Source organism: Carcharhinus amblyrhynchos, unplaced genomic scaffold, assembly GCF_965287045.1.
Source record: "Carcharhinus amblyrhynchos unplaced genomic scaffold, sCarAmb.v2.hapA scaffold_37, whole genome shotgun sequence".
NCBI lineage: Eukaryota > Metazoa > Chordata > Chondrichthyes > Carcharhiniformes > Carcharhinidae > Carcharhinus > Carcharhinus amblyrhynchos.
In genome coordinates this window covers 4,280,073-4,304,857 of record NW_027649778.1, presented here as the reverse complement: position 1 = coordinate 4,304,857, position 24,785 = coordinate 4,280,073, and the positions used below count along the sequence as shown (strand labels likewise).

General features: G+C 50.2%; 1 protein-coding gene across 1 annotated transcript; it reads right to left on the bottom strand.

Moving 5' to 3' along the window:
• Positions 1 to 758: 758 nt before the first annotated feature.
• On the bottom strand, positions 759 to 20,388 carry ttc9b (tetratricopeptide repeat domain 9B). The gene is made up of 3 exons (XM_080218275.1): positions 19,935 to 20,388; positions 3,884 to 4,066; positions 759 to 899 (listed from the first exon to the last, which is right to left on the bottom strand). The coding sequence occupies exons 1-3, from the start codon at positions 20,386 to 20,388 to the stop codon at positions 805 to 807; spliced, it is 732 nt and encodes a 243-aa protein (XP_080074401.1). The 3' UTR covers positions 759 to 804.
• Between the last annotated feature and the right edge of the window lie 4,397 nt (positions 20,389 to 24,785).

Here is a 24,785-nt window from a genome sequence, read left to right as displayed (position 1 = left end):
GGGGTGGGGCGGGGTGGGGGTGGGGGGGTGGGGGGGTGGGGGGGTGGGGTGGGGGGTGGGGGTGGGGGTGGGGTGGGGGGGTGGGGTGGGGGGTGGGGGTGGGTGGGGGGTGGGGTGGGGGTGGGTGGGGTGGGTGGGGGGGTGGGGTGGGGCGGGGGGGTGGGGGGGGTGGGGCGGGGGGTGGGGTGGGGGTGGGGTGGGGGGTGGGGGGTGGGGGGGGTGGGGGGTGGGGGGGTGGGGGGGTGGGGGGTGGGGTGGGGGTGGGGGTGGGGGTGGGGTGGGGGGTGGGGTGGGGGGTGGGGTGGGGTGGGGGTGGGGTGGGGGGGGTGGGGTGGGGCGGGGGTGGGGGGGTGGGGGGGGGGCGGGGGGGGTGGTGGTGGGGGGGGGGGTGGGGTGGGGGTTGGGGGTGGGGTGGGGGGGGGGGGGTGGGTGGGGCCGGGGTGGGGGGTGGGGGGGTGGGGTGGGGGGTGGGGGGGGTGGGGGGTGGGGGGGGGGGTGGGGGGTGGGGTGGGGTGGGGGTGGGGTGGGGGTGGGGCAGGGGGTGGGGGTGGGGGTGGGGGTGGGGGAGGGTGGGGGAGATCCTCGACAATAACACGCAGGATGGAGAGGCCTCTGATCAAAACCGCAAGCCCTGCTTTGTTCATTGGTTAATAATCTCCGTGTGTGACCACTCCACCGTTCCCCAGGGACGTAGACCTGTCCGTTGGCTCTGAAAATAACACCCAAACATCGATGCTTTCGGGAAGTTTAAGCTCCGCCCTGCGCTGGGGGAGGACTTGTCCATGGACACACATGTCCTTCTTATTAACCAATCATCTCCTTGGAACCCTCTTGCTCCCTCTGATTGGATCGATTCATCTTAATCTCTGTCAGTTGGATGTATCTGAACACGTTTGTGTCTGAGGGGAAAAACAGAGGGAAAATAATCAGCGCAGAACAAGCCCCACAGCAACCTAACCTACACTCACCCTGATTCACTCCTCCGATGAAGGGGCAGTGCTCCGAAAGCTCGTGCTACCGAATGTTGGACTTTAACCTGGTGTTACAAAGAACAACCCAGCCCGGGAAACAGGCCCTTCGGCCCAACGAGCCCACACCTCCATTCCCAAGACTGTTTCTCTTAATGCAACTTTCCCTTGGTGTTTCTTTCAAACTCACCTTTTCTTCCCTTCCTCCCAATGACGGTGTTTTGGGACCTGTGTCATACGAGGCCTCGGAAGATAGAATCCCTGCAGTGCAGAAGGGGGCCATTCGGCCCATCGCGTCCACACCAATCACAATCCCACCCACCCCCTATCCCCACACATTTACCCCAATCATTCCTCAAACCTATGTACCCCGGGGACAATCAGGGCCATGCTAAAATATTGCCCCTTCGTGTGCTGAGGCACACTAAGTGGGATATGGGAGTAGGGCCTGGGTGGGATTGTTGTTGGTGCAGACTTGATGGGCTGAAGGGCCTCTTTCTGCACTGTAGGGTTCTATGATTCTATGAATTTAGCACGGCCAGTCAACCTAACCCGCACATCCTTAAAGGAAACCGGAGCACCCGGAGGAAACCCACGCAGACATGGGGAGAAGGTGCAGATTCCGCGCAGACAGTGACCCGAGCCGGGAATCGAACCCAGGTCCCTGGAGCTGTGAGGCAGCCGTACACACCATCATGCCAACCAGGTGTGATGTGTATGTGTCTCAGGGGGGACAGAGGACCCTAGGGGCTATGGTTTCCAAATCTGTCCACCATCGGACTTCTATCTCTCCTCATGTCTGGGGCGGTTCTCGTTCAATTGGTGGGGCTGAATGGCCACGATTGGTCAGTAATTCCATTATTATTGTACCCCGCGAGTGAGAGAGTGTCCAATGTGTCAGCAACCAACTGAGAGAGTGCATTAACTGACTGAGTTGATTTGATTTATTATTGTCATCTGGATTAACATAGAGTGAAAAGTATTATTTCTTGTGTGTTATACAGACAAAGTGTACCATTCATAGAGAAAGAAAGGAGAGAGTGCAGAATGTAGTGTTACAGTCATAACTAGGATGTAGAGAAAGATCAACTCAATATAAGGTAAGTCCATTCCAAAGTCTGATGGCAGCGGGGAAGAAGCTGTTCTTGAGTTGGTTGGACCCTTCTTTGTGTTACTGACCTCAAACCCAAGCCCTGGTTTATTAGGTAGCACCAAACCCCGAGTCTTGGAGACCCTACAGAGGATATCTCACCAGCTTTCACAAGATCCTCCCAGATTCCGTGACCAGAAGGGCAATCCCAACCTCTGTGTCCTTACCCAGGCCAACGATGAGGAAGTAATCCCATTCCGCTGGCTGGGACACCTCAGTCGAATCCCTTGCCACCAGATTCCTGACGTGGTGGTTTGCCTCGGGACTCGGTCATGGCAGGGGACTCCCAGGAGGAGGGGGAAATGGGATTCCCGCACCCTCCCCCACCCAACCCACCGATACAACCCTGAAGAGGTCAAAGGTCCCCACTTTCCTGTGGGAGAGCTTGGCTCCTGATAGTCCGAAACGGAGAAGGTCCATTCGGAAAATCCCGCCGGACACATCCAGAGATCTTATTGGGAACGCGTAGAGGTGAAGTTGAGGTGAGGGAGGGAGCGCACAAATTTCCAAACGGCTGAACCTTCACCTGGCGGCAGCGTCTGGGGACCACGCACTGGACAGGGCAGCCATCTTGGATCCTGTCGGTCCAGAGTGGAAACGACTCACCCTCATTCCCGAGGGATTGCCCCAGGGAGAGAGGGCCAGAGGATGAGTCAGATGGACTTTAGTCTTCAATCTTTCACCAGGTCCCATGGAATGGAGGACAATAACATTCCAGGCACTCTCAGTAGCATCTACTGAACATTAACACGGAGCGAATGTTTGTGGAATGGCGCTGGTTATTACCCTGTCCGCACACACACCAATAGGGAGGGAGCTCCCCATCGGGGAGTCACACTCAATATGAATCAAACAATCATAGAACCCCCACAGTGCAGAAGGAGGCCATTCGGCCCATCGAGTCTGCACCAACCCCACCCAGACCCTATCCCTGTAACCCCATGCATTTACCCTCGCTACTGTCCCTGACACTAAGGGGCAATTTAGCACGGCCAATCCACCCTAACCCACACATCTTTTTGATTTGATTTATTATTGTCACGTGTATTAACATACAGAGAAAACTATTGTTCCTTGCGCGCTGTACAGACAAAGCATACCGTTCATAGAGAAGGAAAGGAGAGGGTGCAGAGTGTAGTGTTACAGTTATAGCTCGGGGTGTAGAGAAAGATCAACTTAATGCGAGGTGGGTCCGTTCAAAAGTCTGACAGCAGCAGGGAAGAAGCTGTTCTTGAGTCGGTCGGTACGGGACCTCAGACTTTTGTATCTTTTTCCCGATGGAAGAAGGTGGAAGAGAGAATGTCCGGGGTGCGTGGGATTGTTAATTATACCGGCTGCTTTTCCGAAGCAGTGGGAAGTGTAGACGGAGTCAGTGGATGGGAGGCTGGTTTGCCTGATGGATTGGGCGTAGAATGAAAGTAAAAGATAGAAATTTAGCACGGCCAATCCACCTAGCCCACACATCTTTCGGAGTGTGGGAGGAAACCGGAGCACCCGGAGGAAACCCACGCAGACACGGGGAGAATGTGCAGACCCCGTACAGACGGGTCTGAGTTGTCTGGATGTAAGAGGGTGCTGGGTGAGTGGAATCGGCTGCCGGTGGTGGCGAACTCGCTGGGGTCTTTTAAAAGACTTCTGGATGAGTACATGGGATTTAATGTTATAGACAGGCCTGGTGGGTATGGATATGATCGGCATAACCTGTGGGCCGAAGGGCCTGTTTGTGCTGTAGTGTTCTATGTTCTATGTTGTTGTGCAGTCTTACCTGTCGGCTCCTGGTCTTTTGCTTCTTTTAAGTACTGCAGGGCTCTCTCACAGTCTCCCAGGTGATAGAAGGCGATGCCTGCTCTGTACATGGCTTTGAAATTGTCCTTGTGCTTTGCAAGAATTTTCAAACAGTAATCTTTGACCCGCTCATAGTTCACCAGCTCTGACTGTAGGAGGCATGCTGGAGGGGGGGGGGAGAGAGAGAGAGTCAGATCGTGAGGAGTTTATATCGACATACCGAGGTAGGAGGGAGGGTTCTCACTCCCACCCACACAACCCCTCCCCTCCAACAGCAACAACCCTGCCTTTACCTAGCGCCTTTAACGTGACAACTTCATGGGAATGGCGTGATCAAATAAGGTCACACCACTTTGGGCGGTACGGTAGCACAGTGGGTTAGCACGGCTGCTTCACAGCTCCGGGGGCCTGGGTTCGATTCCTGGCTCGGGTCACTGTCTGTGTGGAGTTTGCACATTCTCCCCGTGTCTGTGTGGGTTTCCTCCGGGTGCTCCGGTTTCCTCCCACAGCCCAAAGATGTGTGGGTTAGGTTGATTGACCGTGCTAAAAAAATTGTGTACTGAGATGCGTAGGTTGGAAGGATTAGTGGGTAAAATATGTAGGGGCATGGGGGGTAGGGCCTGGGTGGGATTGTGGTCGGTGCAGACTCGATGGGCCGAATGGCCTCTTTCTGCACTGTAGGGTTCTATGATTCTATCTGACTCTGAGCGATAGCAGGAGATAATTGGTTAGATGATGTAGGATTGTACCAATGATAGAGGGTAAGACCTTCTGGTCCAGCCAGTGGTAACCCCCATCCCCCGGACCCCGGACATTCTCTCTTCCACCTTCTCCCATCGGGAAAAAGATACAAAAGTCTGAGGTCCCGTATCGACCGACTCAAGAACAGCTTCTTCCCTGCTGCTGTCAGAGTTTTGAATGGACCTACCTCGCATTAAGTTGATCTTTCTCTACACCCTAGCTATGACTGTAACACTACATTCTGCACTCCCTCCTTTCCTTCTCTATGAATGGTATGCTTTGTCTGTATAGTGCGCAAGAAACAATACTTTTCACTGTGTCCCAGTACACGTGACAATAATAAATCAAATCAAAGCAGGTTATGTTGGGAACTTGGCAGGCAGTAAGTCCCAGACAAATCTCACATAAAACAAGGTGATAGCGATCAGAGACCCGGTCTTTTATTGCAATGGTTTCTGTAGAATAATCACAGAACAGAATCCCGACAGTGCAGAAAGAGGCCATTCGGCCCATCGAGTCTGCACCAACCACAGTCCCACCCCAGGCCCTACCCCCCCATTAACACCACACATTTACCCTGCTAATCCCCCTGACACTAAGGGGCAATTTTAGCCTGGCCAATCTACCTAACCCACACATCTTTGGAGTGTGGGAGGAACCCGGAGCACCCGGAGGAAACGCGCGCAGACACGGGGAGAATGTGCAGGCTCCACACAGACCAAGCCGGGAATCGAACCCGGGTCCCTGTCAGGCAGCGGTGCTGACCACTGTGCCACCCAGGCTGATGATTGAACAAGAACAAAGAAAAATATAACACAGGGACAGGCCCTTCGGCCCTCCAAGCCTGTGCTGATCATGATTCCCTAACTAGACTAAAATAAAACCTGTCCTTTCTCGATCCGTATCCCTCTATTCCCTCCCGTATCCATCCAGATGCCTCTTAAATGTTGCTAAAATGCCTGCTCCCACCTGCTTGGCTCGGTCACCAGAGACAACTCCCCTTTCTTCAATGAACCTTTTACACGGGCCTTGCTTTCATGTCCTATGCTAGAGGTAGCACCTCCAACAGTGCGGCCCTCCCTTGACAGTGCAACGGATGTGTCAGGAGTTGTGCTCAAGCCTCTACATAAGAACATAAGAAATAGGAGCAGGAGTAGGCCATCTAGCCCTTCGAGCCTGCCCCGCCATTCAATAAGATCATGGCTGATCTGAAGTGGATCAGTTCCACTTTCCCGCTTTCTCCCCATAACCCTTAATTCCCTTGTCTATCAGAAACCTATCTACCCGTGACTTAAATATATTTAGCGAGGTAGCCTCCATCACTTCAACGGGCAGAGAATTCCAGAGACTCACTACCCTTTGAGTGAAGAAGTTCCTCCTCAACTCTGATCTAAACTGCACCCCCCCTTTATCTTGAGGCTGTGCCCTCTAGTCCTGCTGTCCTTTCTAAGCAGGAAGAATCTCTCTACCTCTACCCTATCCATCCCCTTCATTATCTTGTAAGTCTCTATAAGATCCCCCCTCAGCCTTCTAAACTCTAATGAGTACAGGCCCAGTCTATTCAGTCTCTCTTCATAGTCCAACCCCCTCAGCTCCAGTTTCAGCCGAGTGAACCTCCTCTGCACTCCCTCCAAGGCCAATATATCCTTGCGTAAGTGCGGTGACCAAAACTGCACACAGTACTCCAGCTGCGGCCTCACCAGTGCCCTGTACAGCTGCAGCAAGACCTCCCTACTTTTATATTTTATCCTCCTCGCTATGAAGGCCTGACCTGGAGGAAGAGGTTCTGCCTTAAACATACGCGCCTGGGGCAGCGTACGTGTTAGTAACCTTCCTCCTCCGCAGCACGCTGTCAGAGATCTGGTTTCACCAACACACGCCTGCTGATTTCTATTTTTCTGGATATTAGAAAGTGCTGAGGATTTAACAGAAATCCCAGTCTCCCCCCACCCCCACACCTCACCACCCCCACCAACATTATTATCTTCATCCAGTCAGTCTTTTTCCTATCATTTCCTTTACTCAGCCGATTCCATAAGGAATAATTCCTTTCACCGTCTCCACAGCAACACACAGCTCCGTCTCGCCTCGCCCCACACCTCCTGTCGTTTCGCCGAATCCCCATTGTTGTGTTTTTTGAGAGATGTTTTAAGGTGGAGATTTCCACAATCATCGGAATTGTTATTTTTCGTGACAGTCCTTTCCCCCCCTTGGCCGTGCTAAACTGCCCCTTATTGTCAGGGGGACTAGCAGGGTAAATACGTGGGGTTATGGGGATGGGGCCTGGGTGGGTTTGTGCTTATAGAATCATAGAACCAGAAGGAGGCCATTCAGCCCATCAAGTCTGCACCAACCACAATCCCATCCAGGCCCCATCCAAGTAACACCACATATTTACCCTGCTAATTCCCCAGATGCTAAATGACAATTTAGCAAGGCCAATTAACCTAACTCACACATCTTGTGACACTAAGAGACAATTTAGCATGGCCAATCTATCTAGCCTGTACATCTTTGGACATTAAGGGGCAATTTAGCAAGGCCAATCCACCTAACTCACACATCTTGGGACACTCGGGGGCAATTCAGCAAGGCCAATCCACCCAACCCGCACATCTTTGGACATTAAGGGGCGATTTAGCATGGCCAATCCACCTAACCTGCACAACTTTGGAGTGTGGGAGGAAACCGGAGCGCCCGGAGGAAACCCACGTAGACACGGGGAGAATGTGCAAACTCCACACAAACAATGACCCAAGCCGGGTTCGGTGCAGACCCAATGGGCCGAATGGCCTCCTGCTGCACTGTAGGGATTCTATGATTCCCTTCTGACCTTTAGTACCAAGGGAAGTTGATGCAGTCTTTACAACTGAGACCCAAATGTATAACACCCAATCTGAAAGAATTAACACAAGGAGTGGAGTTTCCCATGGGAAATGGAACGGGAAGGGGGGGAGGGGGTGGACCGTGCAAATGTCTGTTGACCTCAGGCAGGATTTTGGGGTGAGAGAGGCCAGAAAATCCCTGCCCAAAAATTCATTTGTGGGGCATTCTGTTCTCTCTGTGTAAGGAATACATTCCGTTAGGTGAATGTGATGTGTTGTTGATTTGTGTTATCGAGGGGGAAACTCCCAACATTATGTATAAATCTTGTAGCGGGTAACTGAATATTAATGTGACAGCACAGTGCCTAATAACAGAGATTTAATTATCATACAGCAGACAACATGAGGAATTTTGAACTGCAGAGAGCTTTCCACCCATTCTCTGCCCACGTTTGTTTTAATTGCTGCATTTTCAGCAATTTTCTCATTAAGGCATTCATTTCTCAATAAATATTTTGGTCTTTTATTAGTCAGAGCTGGGCAAATATCCAGTAGAGAGACACAGTAAGACACAAACACACTCCAAAAACACATCGACAGTATACACACACGCTCACACACACAGTACACTCTCCCTCTCTCACACACACACTCTCCCTCACACACTCTCTCACACACATACTCTCACAAACTCTCTCATACACACACATACTCTCACACACACAGTCTCTCTCACACACACACTTTCACCTGCACATTCTCTCACACACACTCTTTCTCTCACACACATTCTCTCACACACACTCTCTCACACATATACACTCAGACACACTCTCACTCTCACAAAAACACACAGACTCTCTCACACACACTCTCTCACACACACACACACTCTGTCACACTCTCACACACATATTCACACTCTCACATATACACACACACTCTCTCACACACTCTCTAACACACTCACACTCTGTTTTACACACACACACTCTCACACTCACACTTTCACACGCTCTCTCTCTCTCATACACACACTCTCTCTGACACACACACACACACACACATGCACACATACTTTCTCACATGCTTCACACATACACACACTCACTCTCTTTCACACACTCGCGCACAAACACATACACACACGCACACACACTCTCTCACACACGCTCTCTCTCTCACACTCTCTCTCTCTCTCTCACACACACACTCACACTCTCTCTCTCTCACACTCTCTCTCTCTCTGTCTCACACACACACTCAAGCGTTTTAGTAGCTGCAGCTTTGGCGAGTGGAAAATCCACATCAGAGACTGTAAGAAGCAGAAACCCCAGGGACTGATCCACAAGTAAATAATCACAGATCCTGCCTCGAAATGTGAATGTGGATCAGCCTTCCATCAGCAAGCAATCATAAACCAGGGCTGTTTACATTTGTACATTAAGATCATTACAGCAAAAAGAGGCAAACGAGATTGTGAGAACCGATCACAGAGAGGCAATGGCCTAGTAGTATTATCACTAGACTATTAATCCAGTAACTCAGCGAATGTTCCGGGGAACCCGGGTTCGAATCCTGCCACGGCAGGTGGTGGAATTTGAATTTAATTTAAAAATATCTGGAATTAAGAATCTACCGATGACAATGAAACCATTGTCGGAAAAACCCATCTGGGTCACTAATGTCCTTTAGGGAAGGAAATCTGCCGTCCTTACCCGGTCTGGCTTACATGTGACTCCAGGGCCACAGCAATGTGGTTGACTCTGAAATGATCAAATGAGGCCCTCAGTTCAAGGATAATTAGGGATGGGCAATAAATGCCGGCCCAGCCGGTGATGCTCATGTTGCACAAATGAATTAAAAAAAATTATAGAATTCCTACAGTGCTGAGGGGGCCATTCAGCCCATCGAATCTATACCGACTCTCCGACAGAGCACCTTCCTGTCTGGGGGTGGCTCTTTTATTTTAAATGATGCCCAGTGCTGCTAAGATAAACACTAACGTTGCTAACACTGATAAAACCACTCTAATAGTATTATCAGTGAGTGAAAAGAGGTAATATTGGGAATACTGGATTGTCAGTCTGAGGGAGACAGGGAAATGTTGACGGTGTTAAGAATCCAAATGAAATGTTAACTCGTTCCACCTCAAAAGCTGCCTCATTCACGCCACACAAATTCCAGGTAATGACCATCACATAAGAACATAAGAACATAAGAACATAAGAAATAGGAGCAGGAGTAGGCCATCTGGCCCTTCGAGCCTGCCCCGCCATTCAATAAGATCATGGCTGATCTGTCGTGGCTCAGTTCCACTTTCCCGCCCTCTCCCCATAACCCTTAATCCCCTCTCTTATCAAAAACCCATCAACCCGCTTCTTAAAAATATTTAGCGAGGCAGCCTCCACCACTTCAACGGGCAGAGAATTCCAGAGATTCACCACCCTTTGAGTGAAGAAGTTCCTCCTCAACTCCGTTCTGAACCGCCCCCCCTTTATCTTGAGGCTGTGCCCCCTAGTCCTACTGTCTTTTTTGAGCGGGAAGAGTCTTTCCACCTCTATCCTATCCATCCCATTCATCATCTTATACGTCTCAATGAGATCTCCCCTCATTCTTCTAAACTCTAACGAGTACAAGCCTAGTTTATTCAGCCTCTCCTCATAGCTCAACCCCCTCAACTCCGGTATCAGCCTAGTAAACCTCCTCTGCACTCCCTCCAAGGCCAAAATATCCTTGCGCAGGTGCGGCGCCCAAAACTGCACACAGTACTCCAGCTGCGGCCTCACCAATGCCCTATACAGCTGCAGCAAGACCTCCCTACTTTTATATTCAATCCCCCTCGCTATGAAGGCCAGCATCCCATTCGCCTTCCTGACCACCTGCTGCACCTGCAGGCTGGGTTTTTGCGACTCATGCACAAGGTCACCAATAAGAGTCACTCTAACCACCACCCCTTGACATTCAATGGTGTTACCGTCACTGAATCCCCCACTGTCAACATCCTTGGGGTTCCTGTTGACCCAAAACTCAACTGAACTCACCACATAAACACAGTATCTCACCTCCTGACTCCCCTGTCCACCATCTACAAGACACAAGTCAGAAGTGTGATGGAAAACTCCCCACTTGCCTGGATGGGAGCAGCTCCAACAACACTCAAGGAGCTCAACACCATCCAGGACAAAACAGCCCCGCTCGATTGGCACCACATCCACAAACATCCACTCCCTCCAGCACCGACGCTCAGTAGCAGCCGTGTGTACCATCTACAAGATTCACTGCAGCAATTCACCAAAGATCCTTAGACAGCTCCTTCCAAACACATGACCACTTCCATCTAGAAGGACAAGGGCAGCAGATACATGGGAACACCACCACCTGCAAGTTCCCCTCCAAACCACTCACCATCCTGACTTGGAAATATATCGGCCGTTCCTTCACAGTCACTGGAACAAAATCCTGGAATTCCCTCCCTAACAGCATTGTGGGTCAACCCACAGCACATGGCTGTGCTAAATTGCCCCTTAGTGTCAGGAGGACCAGCCAGTAGTTAAATGTATGGGGTTACGGGGATAGGGTATGGGTGAGATTGTGGTCCGTGTAGACTCGATGGGCAGAATGGCCTCCTTCTGCACTGTAAGGATTCTATGATTCTATGACTGCAGCGGTTCAAGAAGTCAGCTCATCACCACCTTCTCAGGGGCAACTAGAGATGGGCAATAAATGCTGGCCCAGCCAGCGATGCCCATGTCCCGTGAATGAATTTAAAAATTGCTCTTGACAGCATGCAGTCCTTCATTGCTAGAGGGATGGAGTTTAAAAACAGCGAGGTTATGTTGCAGCTGTATAAGGTGCTGGTGAGGCCACACCTGGAGTACTGTGTACAGTTTTGGTCTCCTTACTTGAGAAAGGATATACTGGCACTGGAGGGGGTGCAGAGGAGATTCAATAGGTTGATTCCGGAGTTGAGAGGGTTGGTTTATGAGGAGAGACTGAGTAGACTGGGGCTATACTCATTGGAATTCAGAAGAATGAGGGGAGATCTTATAGAAACATATAAGATTATGAAGGGAATAGATAAGATAGAAGCGGGGAAGTTGTTTCCACTGGCAGGTGAAACTAGAACTAGGGGGCATGGCCTCAATATAAGGGAGAGCAGATTTAGGACTGAGTTGAGGAGGAACTTCTTCACCCAAAGGGTTGTGAATCTGTGGAATTCCCTGTCCAGTTGAGGCTCCCTCATTGAATGTTTTGAAGGCACGGAGAGATAGATTTTTGAACAGTAAAGGAATTAAGGGTTATGGTGAGTGAACAAAGAACAAAGGACAACACAGCACAGGAAACAGGCCCTTCGGCCCAACGAGCCCACGCCACCATCTTAACAATGTGTTTTTCCTCAATGTGTGGGCGGGTAAGTGGAGCTGAGTCCATGAAAAGATCAGCCGTGATCTTATTGAATGGCGGAGCAGGCTCGAGGGGCCAGAGGGCCGACTCCTGCTCCTAGTTCTTATGTTCTTCTTCGTTGTTTGCAGTAGGGGACCATAATTTTGGTTTAAGACTCCTGGATGCATCCACAGAGTGTGCTGTCAGCTCACACCATGGTAACAAACTGATACAACACAGGAGGACGCCATTCAGCCCATCGTGTGCTGGCTGTTCACCATATTCCCAATTTGCTCTGTTAATTATGGAAAACCATTCCACCTTTTATGAGTCAGATGGTGCATCTTCCTTCACTCTTTTGCTTTCCACCCCTCCTCTCTTCAAGCGTACGTTACCACGCGCGATAGACCCTTTGCCATTCTCAATAGAAAGTAAACAACAGTGGCAACATGAAATGTGGATGGTTTTATTGATTGGAAAGCACTTTGCGATCGATTGGCCAGCACTCCCAACAGAGAGACTTAGAACTTATCCCTTTCCCATCTCCTTGTGTGGGAGTAGCACGGATATAAGGATCTGGCATCTCACTGCATGTCAAAAGCAGCAGGGTGGCATGGTGGTTAGCACGGCTGCCTCATCAGCGCCGGGGACCTGGGTTCGATTCCCAGCTTGGGTCCCAGCTCTGTGTGGAGTTTGCACATTCTCCCCGTGTCTGCGTGGGTTTTCTCCGGTTTCCTCCCACAGTCTGAAAGACGTGCTAGTTAGGGTGCATTGGCCACGCTAAATTCTCCCTCAGTGTACCTGAACAGGCGCTGGAGTGTGGTGATTAGGGGACTTTCATTGCAGTGTTAACGTAAGCCTACTTGTGACATTAATAAATAAACTTTAAATCAACAGCACCCATTGCTGTCCTCATACTCTCTCCGTCCCTATTGGATAAGCATCAATCTTTGTTATGTTATGTTATGATGTTTTTTTAAAATGAGACATTGATTGTGTAGATAATAAACAGTTTCCTGAATTACTGTGTAGATCGCTGAGTAGATACAGATTCAGATCAGTAAAATTGATAGAATTTAGGATATTGCGGGAACTGTAAATTTCTTGCTCAAACTATACCAAACATTGATTTTTGAGTTATTTATTCACCTCATGCTCCACTGTGTAAGCAATAGAGCAACTTCCATTAGGAATTAAAGTGCTTCCCCTTCTCCATTCACTTCCCACTCTCCCAGAGTACAATCCGGTGGTGTACATGGTCCCATGTTCCTTCCATCCCATCCGCTGCTCTGCCAGTCCCAGCGTCCTCTGGAATTCAGCCGGACTTCTCCAAGCTCCACGTTCTCCAGTGTCCAAGACAAAAATCCACATTGCGCAGTGAGCAGCCTAGATCATAGAATCCCTACAACGGAGGCCATTTGGCCCATCGAATCTGCACCAGGTCTCCAACAGAGCATCTTACCTCCGCCCTCTCCCTTCCCATAAATTCCACCTAACCTATACATTTTGAGACACTTAAGGGGCAATTTAGCATGACCAATCCACCTAACCTGCACATTTTCGGAAAGAGACTGTTCTGAGAGATTTCCTCTTTGCCGATGACTGTGCCCTGTCTGCTGGCTCAGAGCCAGAGATGTGAGTCAAGTACGGACAAATTTTCCACGGCTTGTGACAACTTTGGACTCACTATTAACTTTAAAAAGACCAAAGTCACGCACCAGCCTGCTCTTCATGCACTGTACACAGAACCCATAATCACAATCAAAGGGCAGAAACTACAGGCAGTGGAACAGTTCACTTATCTTGGCAGCACCCTCTCCCGAGCAGTGACTATTGATACAGAAGTTAACTGCAGAATAGCAAAGGCAAGTTCTGCTTTCGGTAGACTGCGCTCCACTGTATGGGAACATCGAGGAATCAGCCCAGCAACAAAACTGAAGGTCTACAGCGCCGCGGTACTCACTCCCCTCCTGTGAAACGTGGACTGTGTATCGAAGGCATGCAAGACAGCTCAATCATTTCCACATGACTTGTCTTTGCAGAATATTACGCACCAGATGGCAAGACAAAGTACCAGACACTGAAGTTCTCTCTAGAGCAAATCTACTATCAGTCCACACACTGCTGATGAGAGCGCAGACCCGGTGGGCAGGTCATGTCATCCGTATGAGAGACGAACACATACCCAAGCAGCTCCTTTTTGGGGAACTCTCTACTGGAAGACGCTCACATGGAGGGCAGAAGAAACGTTTCAAAGACACACACAAAGCCTCCCTGGAGTCGCTTGACATTGACACAACCACCTGGGAAACACTGGCACAAAACCGCCCTACCTGGCACTGCCTCATTCACAAAGGCTGTCAAGCTCACAAAGCAAGGTGCATTGCTGAAGCACAACTTAAGCGTGAGCTGCGCAAGTCCAGAACCACCAGCGCAACAACTACAGTGTCTACACAGGTCTGTCCAATATGTGCCAGGACATTCCGTGCCCAAATTGGCCCTGATCAGTCATCTTCAGACACACTGCAACCAGCCTCAAAATGACTAATGGTGTCGAGGTCCCTCATCGATGACGATGGACGAACAACATCTTCGGACACTAGGGGGCAATTTAGCACGGCCAGTCCACCTAACCTGCACATCTTTGGGGGGATGCAATGTTCTAGTGATATTATCGCTAGACTATTAATCCAGAAACTCAGTTAATGTTCTGGGGGACCCGGGTTCGAATCCCGCCACAGCAGATGGTGGAATTTCAATTCAATAAAAAATATCTGGAATTAAGAATCTACTGATGACCCATTGTCGGAAAAACCCATCTGGTTCACTGGTGTCCTTTTAGGGAAGGAAATCTGCTGTCCTTACCCGGTCTGGCCTACATGTGACTCCAGAGCCACAGCAATGTGATCTGCTCTTGGGTAACTCGGGATGGGCAATAAATGCTGGTCCAGCCAGTGACGGCCATGTCCCAGGGACAAATTAAAAATGTGAGAGGAAACCCACGCCTCCCCTCACTTGGAGCATAACAACATAAGAACATAAGAAATAGGAGCAGGAGTAGGCCATCTAGCCCTTCGAGCCTGCCCCGCCATTCAATAAGATCATGGCTGATCTGTCGTGGCTCAGTTCCACTTCCCCGCCCTCTCCCCATAACCCTTAATCCCCTCTCTTATCAAGAACCCATCAACCCACTTCTTAAATATATTTAGCGAGGCAGCCTCCACCACTTCAACGGGCAGAGAATTCCAGAGATTCACCACCCTTTGAGTGAAGAAGTTCCTCCTCAACTCCGTTCTAAACCGCCTCCCCTTTATCTTGAGGCTGTGCCCCCTAGTCCTGCTGTCCTTTCTGAGCGGGAAGAACCTCTCCACCTCTATCCTATCCATCCCCTTCATCATCTTATACGTCTCAATAAGATCCCCCCTCATTCTTCTAAACTCTAACAAGTACAGACCCAGTCTATTCAGCCTCTCCTCATAGCATCCGGGCTGATTCTGGGATCTTACTGTTCTGTATCACTCAGTGTAACACCAGCTGGCGCATTTAATGACTGAGTCACTGGGGCAGTTTATCCTTATTTATGTAAACGGTAAGAGAGTGTGTAATTAAACGGCAATCAGGGAGGAAGGAGTTTCTGTACAATCATGAATTGCGCCTTTTTACTGATGATTTAGGAAAAACATTTTGTTTTACTGTTGCCTAGAAGATGGTAGTTTTCAGATAATCGCAGAGGCGGGAATCTTACCGTCCCGCCCACCACGGGAATCACAGCAGCCGAGCTGCCGGCAATGGAAAAGTCCATTAACCTCGGGCAGGATTTTACAGTTTTGGGATGAGGGAGGCTGTAAAACTCGGTTCAAGAAGGCAGCTCACCACCACCTTCTCAAGGAGCAACTAGGGATGGACAATAAAAGCTGACCCAGCCAGCGATGCCCATGTCCCCGAATGAATAAAAAGAAGAACCCGGTTACTCAGGTGGAGTTTGTAGCAGTTTAATCGTATTGTCAAGGTTTTGTTTCCTGCTGAGTGCAATAACGAATAGCAGAAAACACTGAGGTTTAAACTCTGCAGAGGGTGATGTGAAATGCTAATGCAGTGATATGAGATTTCACTCAATTCTATGTGAGGGGAATATTATATAACCAGCTGTATTGTCCTGGTGTGACCTATAATTATAGAAGAATCAGAGAATCCTCACAGTGCAGAAGGGAGCTGTTCAGCCCATCGACTCTGCACCAACTCTCCCATCCAAACCAGGCCCATTCCTACCCTATTCCAATAACCCTGTACATTTACCATGGAAAGTCCCCCTAACCTGCACACCTTTGGACACTAAGGGGCAATTTAGCATGGCCAGTCCACCTAATCCGCACATCTTTGGACACTAGGGAAGGCACGGTGACACAGTGGTTAGCAGCGCTGCCTCACAGCACCAGGGATTTGGGTTTGATTTCCAACTTGGGTCACTGTCTGTGCGGACTCTGCACCTTCTCCCCGTATCTGCGTGGGTTTCCTCCGGGTGCTCCCATTTCCCCCTACAGTCCAAAGATGTGCTGGTTAGTGAATTGGTCATGATAAATTCTCTCTCAGTGTACCCGAACAGGCACCAGACTGTGGCAACCAGAGGAATTTCACATTAACTTCATTGTAGTGTGAATATAAGCCCACTTGTGACACTAATAAATAAACATTACTTTATTAAGGGGCAATTTAGCAAGGCCAACCCACCTAACCTGCACATCTTTGGACACTAAGGGGCAATTTAGCATGGCCAATCCACCTAACCTGCACATCTTTGGACACTAAGGGGCAATTTAGCATGGCCAATCCACCTAACCTGCACATCTTGGGACACCAACGGACAATTTAGCATGGCCAATCCACCTAACCTACACATCTTGAGACGCCAAAGGACAATTTAGCACGGCCAATCCACCTAACCTGCACATCTTGGGACACTAAGGGGCAAATGAGTGTCCACTTACCTGATGAAGGATCAGCGCTCCGAAAGCTTGTGATTCCAAATAAACCTTATTGGATGTTAACCTTATCTGTGATTTCACATTTGACAGTGTTCTTCCCTGGATTACACAAGTTACATGAGATAGACAGAGGGATGAGGATTTGCATCAAGATTTCAGGGAGTTAGGCGGTAGACTGAAAAGCAAGACCCTTCAGATTGTAATCTCAGGATTACTCCCAGTCCAATGTGCCAGCAAGAGCAGAAATAGGACTGTGCAGGTAAAAGCGTGGCTTTTGGTACTGTTGGGAGAGTCTTAGATTTCGGGATCACTGAGACCATTTCTGGGGAAGGTAGGACCTGTACAAGCGGGACGGTCTACACCTGAACCAGAGCGGGGCTAACATCCTTGCAGGAGGTTTTGCTAGTGCTGTTGGGAGGAGTTTAAGCTAATTTGGCAGGAGGAGGGGGAACACAGTCTGTTAGTAAAATAAGGGCATGGAATCACACAGCAAAACAAACAAGTCAGAGGGAGTGCAGCTGTATGAAGTTTCAAGGGAGAAAGGCCAGGAGTATTGCAGGTAAAACGGATTTATTACGGGTGATGGTTGACACGTGGAATTGTGATGTGGTCACCATCAGAGAGACATGGTTGAGGGAGGGGCAGAATTGGCAGCTCAGCTTTCCAGGGTATAGAATCTTCAGATGAGGCAGGGAGGGGTGAACCAGGAGGAGTCATTGCATTATTAGTGAAGGAATCGGTTACTGCAGTAAAGGGAGATTATATCACAGAATCCCTACAGTGCAGAAGGAGGCCATTCAGCCCATCGAGTCTGCACCAACCACAATCCCACCCATCCCCACATGTTTACCCTGCTAGCCCCCCCCAACCCTAAAGGGCAATTTAGCACGGCCAATCAACCTAACCCGCACATCTTTGGACTGTGGGGGGAAACCCACGGAGACACAGGGAGACTCCACACAGACAGTGACCCGAGGCCGGAATTGAACCTGGGTCCTTGGCACTGCGAGACAGCAGTGCTAACCCACTGGGCCACCGTGGAGAGAGCATCAAATGAAGGTTTGTGGGTAGAGCTTAGGAATGGGCAGATAAGCAGCAGATGGAATTTAACCCTGAAAAGTGATACACTTCGAAAGGAGTAATTTGATATTTGCCAAAGGAGTACTCAGGGAATGGTAGGACACTGGGAAGTTCTGAGGAACAAAGAGAGCTTGTCCACAGATCTCTGAAGGCGGAAGGACGTGTTAGTGGGATGGTGAAAAAGGCCCATGAGACGTTTGCCTTTATCAGTTGAGGCATGAGTTACAAAAGCAGGGGAGTCATGTTGGAGTTGTATAGAACTTTGGTGAGGTCACAGCTGGAGTAAAGTGTGTAGTTCTGGTCACCACATTATAGGAAGGATGTGATTGCACTGGCGGGGGTGCAGAGGAGATTCACCAGGATGATGCCTGGGATGAAACATTTAAGTTATGAAGAGAGATTGGGTAGGCTTGGGTTGTTTTCCTTGGAGCAGAGAAGACTGAGGGGCGACCTGATCGAGGTGTGTGAGGGACACGGACAGAGTGGACAGGGAGCAGCTATTCCCCTTAGTTGAAGGGTCAGTTACGAGGAGACACAAGTTAAAAGTGAGGGGTGGGAGGTTTAGGGGGGGATTTGAATAAAACCTTTTTCACTCAGAGGGTGGTGAGGGTCTGGAATGCGCTGCCTGGGAGGGTGGTGGAGGTGGGATGCCTCACATCCTTTAAAAAATACCCAGAAGAGCACTTGGTACATCATAACATTCAGGGCTCTTTGCCGAGTGCCAATGGGATTAGGCAGTTAGATCTGGTGTTTCCTCGTATATCACTGCTGACTTGATGGGCCGAAGGGCCCCTTCTGCATTCTGTGGTCCAATTAAAAAAATAGACCCACAAAATAAACCCAGTGATTCTTTTTTAAGAGGGTGGGTGAGTATTGTGTGTTTAATGTACAAAGCCACTTTTAAACCGACACATTCATGGGGGTGAGGGGTGGATCAATCTAACCCACACATCTTTGGACTGTGGGAGGAAACCGGAGCACCTGGAGGAAACCCACACAGACATGAAGAGAATGTGCAGACTCCACACAAACAGTGACCCAAGCTGGGAATTGAACCCAGATCCCAGGTGCTGTGAGTGCTAACCACTGTGCTGCCCAGTCTGAAACACAAAACAGAAAATGCTGGAAAATCTCAGCAGGTCTGGCAGCATCTGTGGAGAGGGAATAGAGGAAATATTTCTGGATGTCCCTTGGAGGGGTGGAGGGGGGGGATGGAGGGGGTGGATAAAGAGGGGGGAGTGGAGAGGGGGGATGGAGAGGGGGGAATGGAAAGGGGGGATGAAGAGAGGGGGGATGGAAAGGGGAATGGAGGATAGGGCTGGAGGGGGGATGGAGAGGGGGGAATGGAGATGGAGGAATGGAGGGGGATAAATGGAGAGGGGTGGACAGGGGAATGAAGAAGAGGGTGGGGGTGGAGAGGGAGGGATGGAGAGGGTGGATGGAGGGGGGTTGGAGAGGGGGGATGGAGAGGGGGAATGGAGGGGGGGAATGGAGAGGGGGGATGGAGAGGGAGGGATGGAGAGGGTGTATGAAGAGAGGGGGATGAAAGGGGGGAATGGAGAGGGAGTTGGAGAGGCAGGATGAAGGGGGAATGGAGAAGCGGGATGGAGGGGAGGATGGAGAGGGAAGATGGAGAGGGAGGATGAAGTGGGGGATTTAGGGGGTGGAGGGGGGATGGAGAGGGAGAATGGAGAAGGGGGATTGAGAGGGGAGATGGAGAGGGAGGATGGAGAGGGGGGATGAAATGGGGGATTTGGAGGGGTTGGAGGGGGGATACAGAGGGGGGATATGGGAGGATGGAGAGGGGGTGGCGAGGGGGGATGGAGAGGGGGTGGAGAGGGGGGATGGAGAGGAGGGGTGGAGGGGGAGGGATAGAGAGGGAGGGATGGAGGGGGAGGGATGGAGAGGGAGGTGGAGAGGGAGGGATGGAGAGGGTTGTAGTTGAATGTAAAAGCTTTGATTGTCACCAGCTCACTGGGATGTGGGACTGCTCCAGTCAATCGCTGTTGCCACTCACCTGCCAAGCTGTCGTAACAGTCTATCTCGGTGTTCTCAATGAGCCGCTTCTGTTCCTCGGTGAGCCGGAGGTGCCTCTTGCTGAGAGCAGTCACCTCCCCCGCGGCTGCCTCGCCGACCCGGACCCCCTTGAGCTGCAGCAGCGCCCGGTGATACTTGCCGATCGCCTCCCGGAATTTCTTCTCCCTGTAACACTGGTTTCCCTCCGCCTTGAAGCTGACCGCCCTCTGGATCTTACAGGCGCTCTCGCCTTCCCCTTCTCCCCGCTGCTGGGCTGCCCACAGCGGCTCCCGGCTCCCGGCTGCCAGCTGCCCGCCTCCCCTCGCCCCTGTCCCGGGCACCCTCCTGGACAGACCCTGGGGATTCTTGGCTTCCATCTCCCCTACAGGCAGCCCATTCCTCACCAGATCGGGAACCTGTCGCCTCGTGATGCTCTGGAGCAGTTTGCTGTGCATACAGGAGGGCCCTTAACTCCCCCAGCCGGCGCTTTAACCCCAGCAGCTGGAGAGGCTCAGCCTGTCTGCCCTTCAGTACCCTGGACAGCGCAAGCTCACAGCGCGGGGAGCTGGTACTGCAGCACAGCCACACTCCCCACACTTAACCCCTTCAGCACAGCCACACTCCCCACACTTAACCCCTTCAGCACAGCCACACTCCCCACACTTAACCCCTTCAGCACAGCCACACTCCCCACACTTAACCCCTTCAGCACAGCCACACTCCCCACACTTAACCCCTTCAGCACAGCCACACTCCCCACACTTAACCCCTTCAGCACAGCCACACTCCCCACACTTAACCCCTTCAGCACAGCCACACTCCCCACACTTAACCCCTTCAGCACAGCCACACTCCCCACACTTAACCCCTTCAGCACAGCCACACTCCCCACACTTAACCCCTTCAGCACAGCCACACTCCCCACACTTAACCCCTTCAGCACAGCCACACTCCCCACACTTAACCCCTTCAGCACAGCCACACTCCCCACACTTAACCCCTTCAGCACAGCCACACTCCCCACACTTAACCCCTTCAGCACAGCCACACTCCCCACACTTAACCCCTTCAGCACAGCCACACTCCCCACACTTAACCTCTTCAGCACAGCCACACTCCCCACACTTAACCCCTTCAGCACAGCCACACTCCCCACACTTAACCCCTTCAGCACAGCCACACTCCCCACACTTAACCCCTTCCGCACAGCCACACTCCCCACACTTAACCCCTTCCGCACAGCCACACTCCCCACACTTAACCCCTTCAGCACAGCCACACTCCCCACACTTAACCCCTTCAGCACAGCCACACTCCCCACACTTAACCCCTTCAGCACAGCCACACTCCCCACACTTAACCCCTACAGCACAGCCACACTCCCCACACTTAACCCCTTCCGCACAGCCACACTCCCCACACTTAACCCCTTCCGCACAGCCACACTCCCCACACTTAACCCCTTCAGCACAGCCACACTCCCCACACTTAACCCCTTCAGCAGTACCACACTCCCGACACTTAACCCCTTCAGCACAGCCACACTCCCCACACTTAACTCCTTCAGCGGAGCCACACTCCCAAAGCTTAACCCCTTCAGCAGGAGTAGGCCATTCGGCCCTTCGAGCCTGCCCCCATTCAATATGATCATGTATTCAAGAGACAGCTGGATATAGCACTCGGGGTGAAAATAGGATTAGGCTGTTGAGTTGGGACGATCAGCCAAGATCATGATGAATGGCAGAGCAGGCTTAAAGGGCTGAATGGCCTCCTCCTGCTCCTATCTTCTATGTCTATCGTGATCTTGCCTGCCTATTTCCTATATTACACAGTGGTTACATTTCAGAAATACTCCATTGGTTACAAACATAGAAAAAAGAAAAAGGAGTAGGCCATTCGGCCCTTCTCTACCATTCCTTTGGCATTGGATAAATGTTTCTTTATATTCCATGGGGAGGGTGTAGGAGAGTGGCTGCTAATTGGAGTACGTGGGCATGGTGGCATCCATCATTCAGATCAACAGTTCCCAAAGTGAGGGTTGTGACCCCAACGGGGGTCATGGAAACAGCAAATAGAGTCATGGAAAATAAAATCACACCAATCACCCACCAAATCATGTTGTCCTGGTAGTGGGAAGCAACCAATCACAAAGCAGACTCTTGGTCATGGACACTGATTGGTTGGGGCATAGCTGATGTAATGACGTATCAGTGTAAACATGTCAGATGTTCCTTGAATCAGCTTCTTGGAGTGATGGAGGCGGATGCAGTGTTCGAGACCAGCCCAATCATTGAAGGTCTGGGATTTTCTTATTTATATATTTGCTTGGTTCTTTAATGGGATGTGGGCAATTCTGGGTAGACCAGAATGTATTGCTCATCCCAAATTTCCCTTGGGAAGGAGGTGGTGAGCCGCCATCTTGAATGACTGCAGTGTAGGTACATCCACAGTGCTGTTAGGGAGGCAAGTTCCAGGGTGTTGACCAAGTGACAGTGAAGGGTGGATCTAATGAACATATGTTCATCTATAATTGATGAACTTGAATAATTATATACTCAACATTACAATGCTGTTTTATTATTACCTTGTTGTTAATTTTGAAGTGATAAAATTGGGTTATTTTGGAAATAATTTGGGAAGCATTGATCTAGAAGGACAAGGGCAGCAGGTGTAGGCGAACAAGTTCCCTCCAAGTGACAAAACGTCATGATTTGGATGTATTGGCAGCTGCTCCATCATTGCTGTGTCAAAGTCCTGGTATATTTACCCCTCTAATTTCTCAGGAGAGTAAGGAAATTCGGAATGTCTGCTACGACTGTCACCAACTTTTACAGATGCACCATAGAAAGCATCCTTTCTGGTTGTATCACAGCTTGGTACGGGCTCCTGCTCTGCCCAAGACCACAAGGAACTACAAAGGATTGTGAATGTAGTCCAGTCCATCACGCAAACCAGTCTCCCATCCATTCACTCTGTCTATGCTTCCCACAGCCTTGGGAAATCAGCCAGTATAATTAAGGACCCCACACACCCCGGACATTCTCTCTTCCACCTTCTTCCGTTTGGAAAAAGATACAAAAGTCTGAAGTCACGTACCAACCGACTCAAGAACAGCTTCTTCCCTGCTGCTGTCAGACTTTTGAATGGACCTACCTTACATTAAGTTGATCTTTCTCTACGCCCTAGCTATGACTGTAACACTACATTCTGCACTCTCTCCTTTCCTTCTCTATGAACGGTATGCTTTGTCTGTATAGCACGCAAAAAACTTCCCACTGGTGAGATTAGCATTGGAGCAACTCTGCTAGGTGAGGGGTGGGGCTGATGGATGTAATTGCAGTGTGATAAATTTAGGGTTTCCATAATAAATGTGGAAACAAGAATTTCTAATAGAAGAAGCTGAAACGTGCACACAGGAGCACTATTTGAAGCTATAATATGCACTCACCTTTTAGTTGTTGCACTTATTCTGCAGAGCATGACAATCGGATGCTTCAATACCATATGGTACATGACTGTGGCTTTCACAGCACATGTAGAATTTGCTGGTAAATCTAGCAGGTATTAATTAGGCAGGTGTAACACATTTTAATTGAAAAGTCTTTCTTTCACATTGATTTATCCAACTAGAGTTTTGAGAATCACAGAATGATTACAGCACAGGAGGCCATTCTACCATCATGTCCATGCAGATCTTCTTCAAAAGTGACTCAAGCTGTTCTCCCTCCCCCCACCGTCCTTTCCCCATAGCCCATGGTGGCACAGTGTGCCTCACAGCACCAGGGACCTGGGTTCAATTCCCAGCTTGAGTCAAGTGCGGAATTTGCACATTCTCCCCGTGTCTGCGTGGGTTTCCTCCCACAGTCCAAAAGACGTACTGGTTAGTTAAAAAATAGTTTTGGGCCCCATATCTAAGGAAGGATGTGCTGGTCTTGGAAAGGGTCCGGAGGAGGTTCATAAGAAGGATCCCTGGAATGAAGAGCTTGTCGTATGAGGAACGGTTGAGGACTCAGTGTCTGTACACATTGGAGTTTAGAAGGATTGGGGGGGGGGGAGGGGGGGTGGTGGTGCTGTGGTGGTGGTGGTGGTGGTGGTGGTGGCGGGGGTGGGGGTGGGGGCAGAACCTTATTGAAACTTACAGGATACTGCGAGGCCTAGATAGAGTGGATGTGGAGAGGATGTTTCCACTAGTAGGAAAAACTAGAATCAGAGTGTGCAACCTCAGGCTAAAGGGACGATCCGAGTGATGAGGAGGAATTTCTTCAGCCAGAGAGTGGGGAATTTGTGAAATTTTTTTCCGCAGAAGGGTGTGGCGACCAAGTCATTGAGTGTCTTTAAGACAGAGATAGATAGGTTCTTGATTGATAAGGGGATCAGGGGTTATGGGGAAAAGAAAAAATATTAGCCATGATGGAATGGCAGAGCAGACTCGATGGACTGAATGGCCTAATTCTGCTCCTATGTCTTATGGTCTTAGGTGCATTGGCTGTGCTAAATTCTCCCTCAGTGTACCTGAACAGGCTCCGTAGTGTGGCGTCTAGGGGATTTTCACAGTAACTTCATTGCAGTGTTAATGTAAGCCTTACTTGTGACTAATAAACTTTAACTTTACTCTAGCTAGTCCCCCTCACACTAAGGGGCAATTTAGCATGGCCAATCCACCTAACCCATACGCCTTTGGAGTGTGGGAGGAAACCGGAGCACTCGGAGGAAACCCGAGCACTCGGAGGAAACCCACGCAGACACGGGAAGAATGTGCAAACTCAGCATAGACAGTAATCCAAGCCGGGAATCGAACCCAGGTCCCTGGCGCTGTGAGGCAACAGTGCTAACCTCTGTGCCACCGTGACAC

What these genes read in the sequence shown, in the direction of transcription:
- ttc9b (XM_080218275.1), bottom strand. Translation starts at nt 20,388, where the DNA reads ATGCACAGCAAACTGCTCCAGAGCATCACGAGGCGACAGGTTCCCGAT. An exon ending in CTGTTACGACAGCTTGGCAG is followed by an intron (nt 4,067 to 19,934) that starts GTGAGTGGCAAC and finishes CCCCCCCTCCAG; the next exon opens with CATGCCTCCTACAGTCAGAG. An exon ending in AAAAGACCAGGAGCCGACAG is followed by an intron (nt 900 to 3,883) that starts GTAAGACTGCAC and finishes TTTTCCCCTCAG; the next exon opens with ACACAAACGTGTTCAGATAC.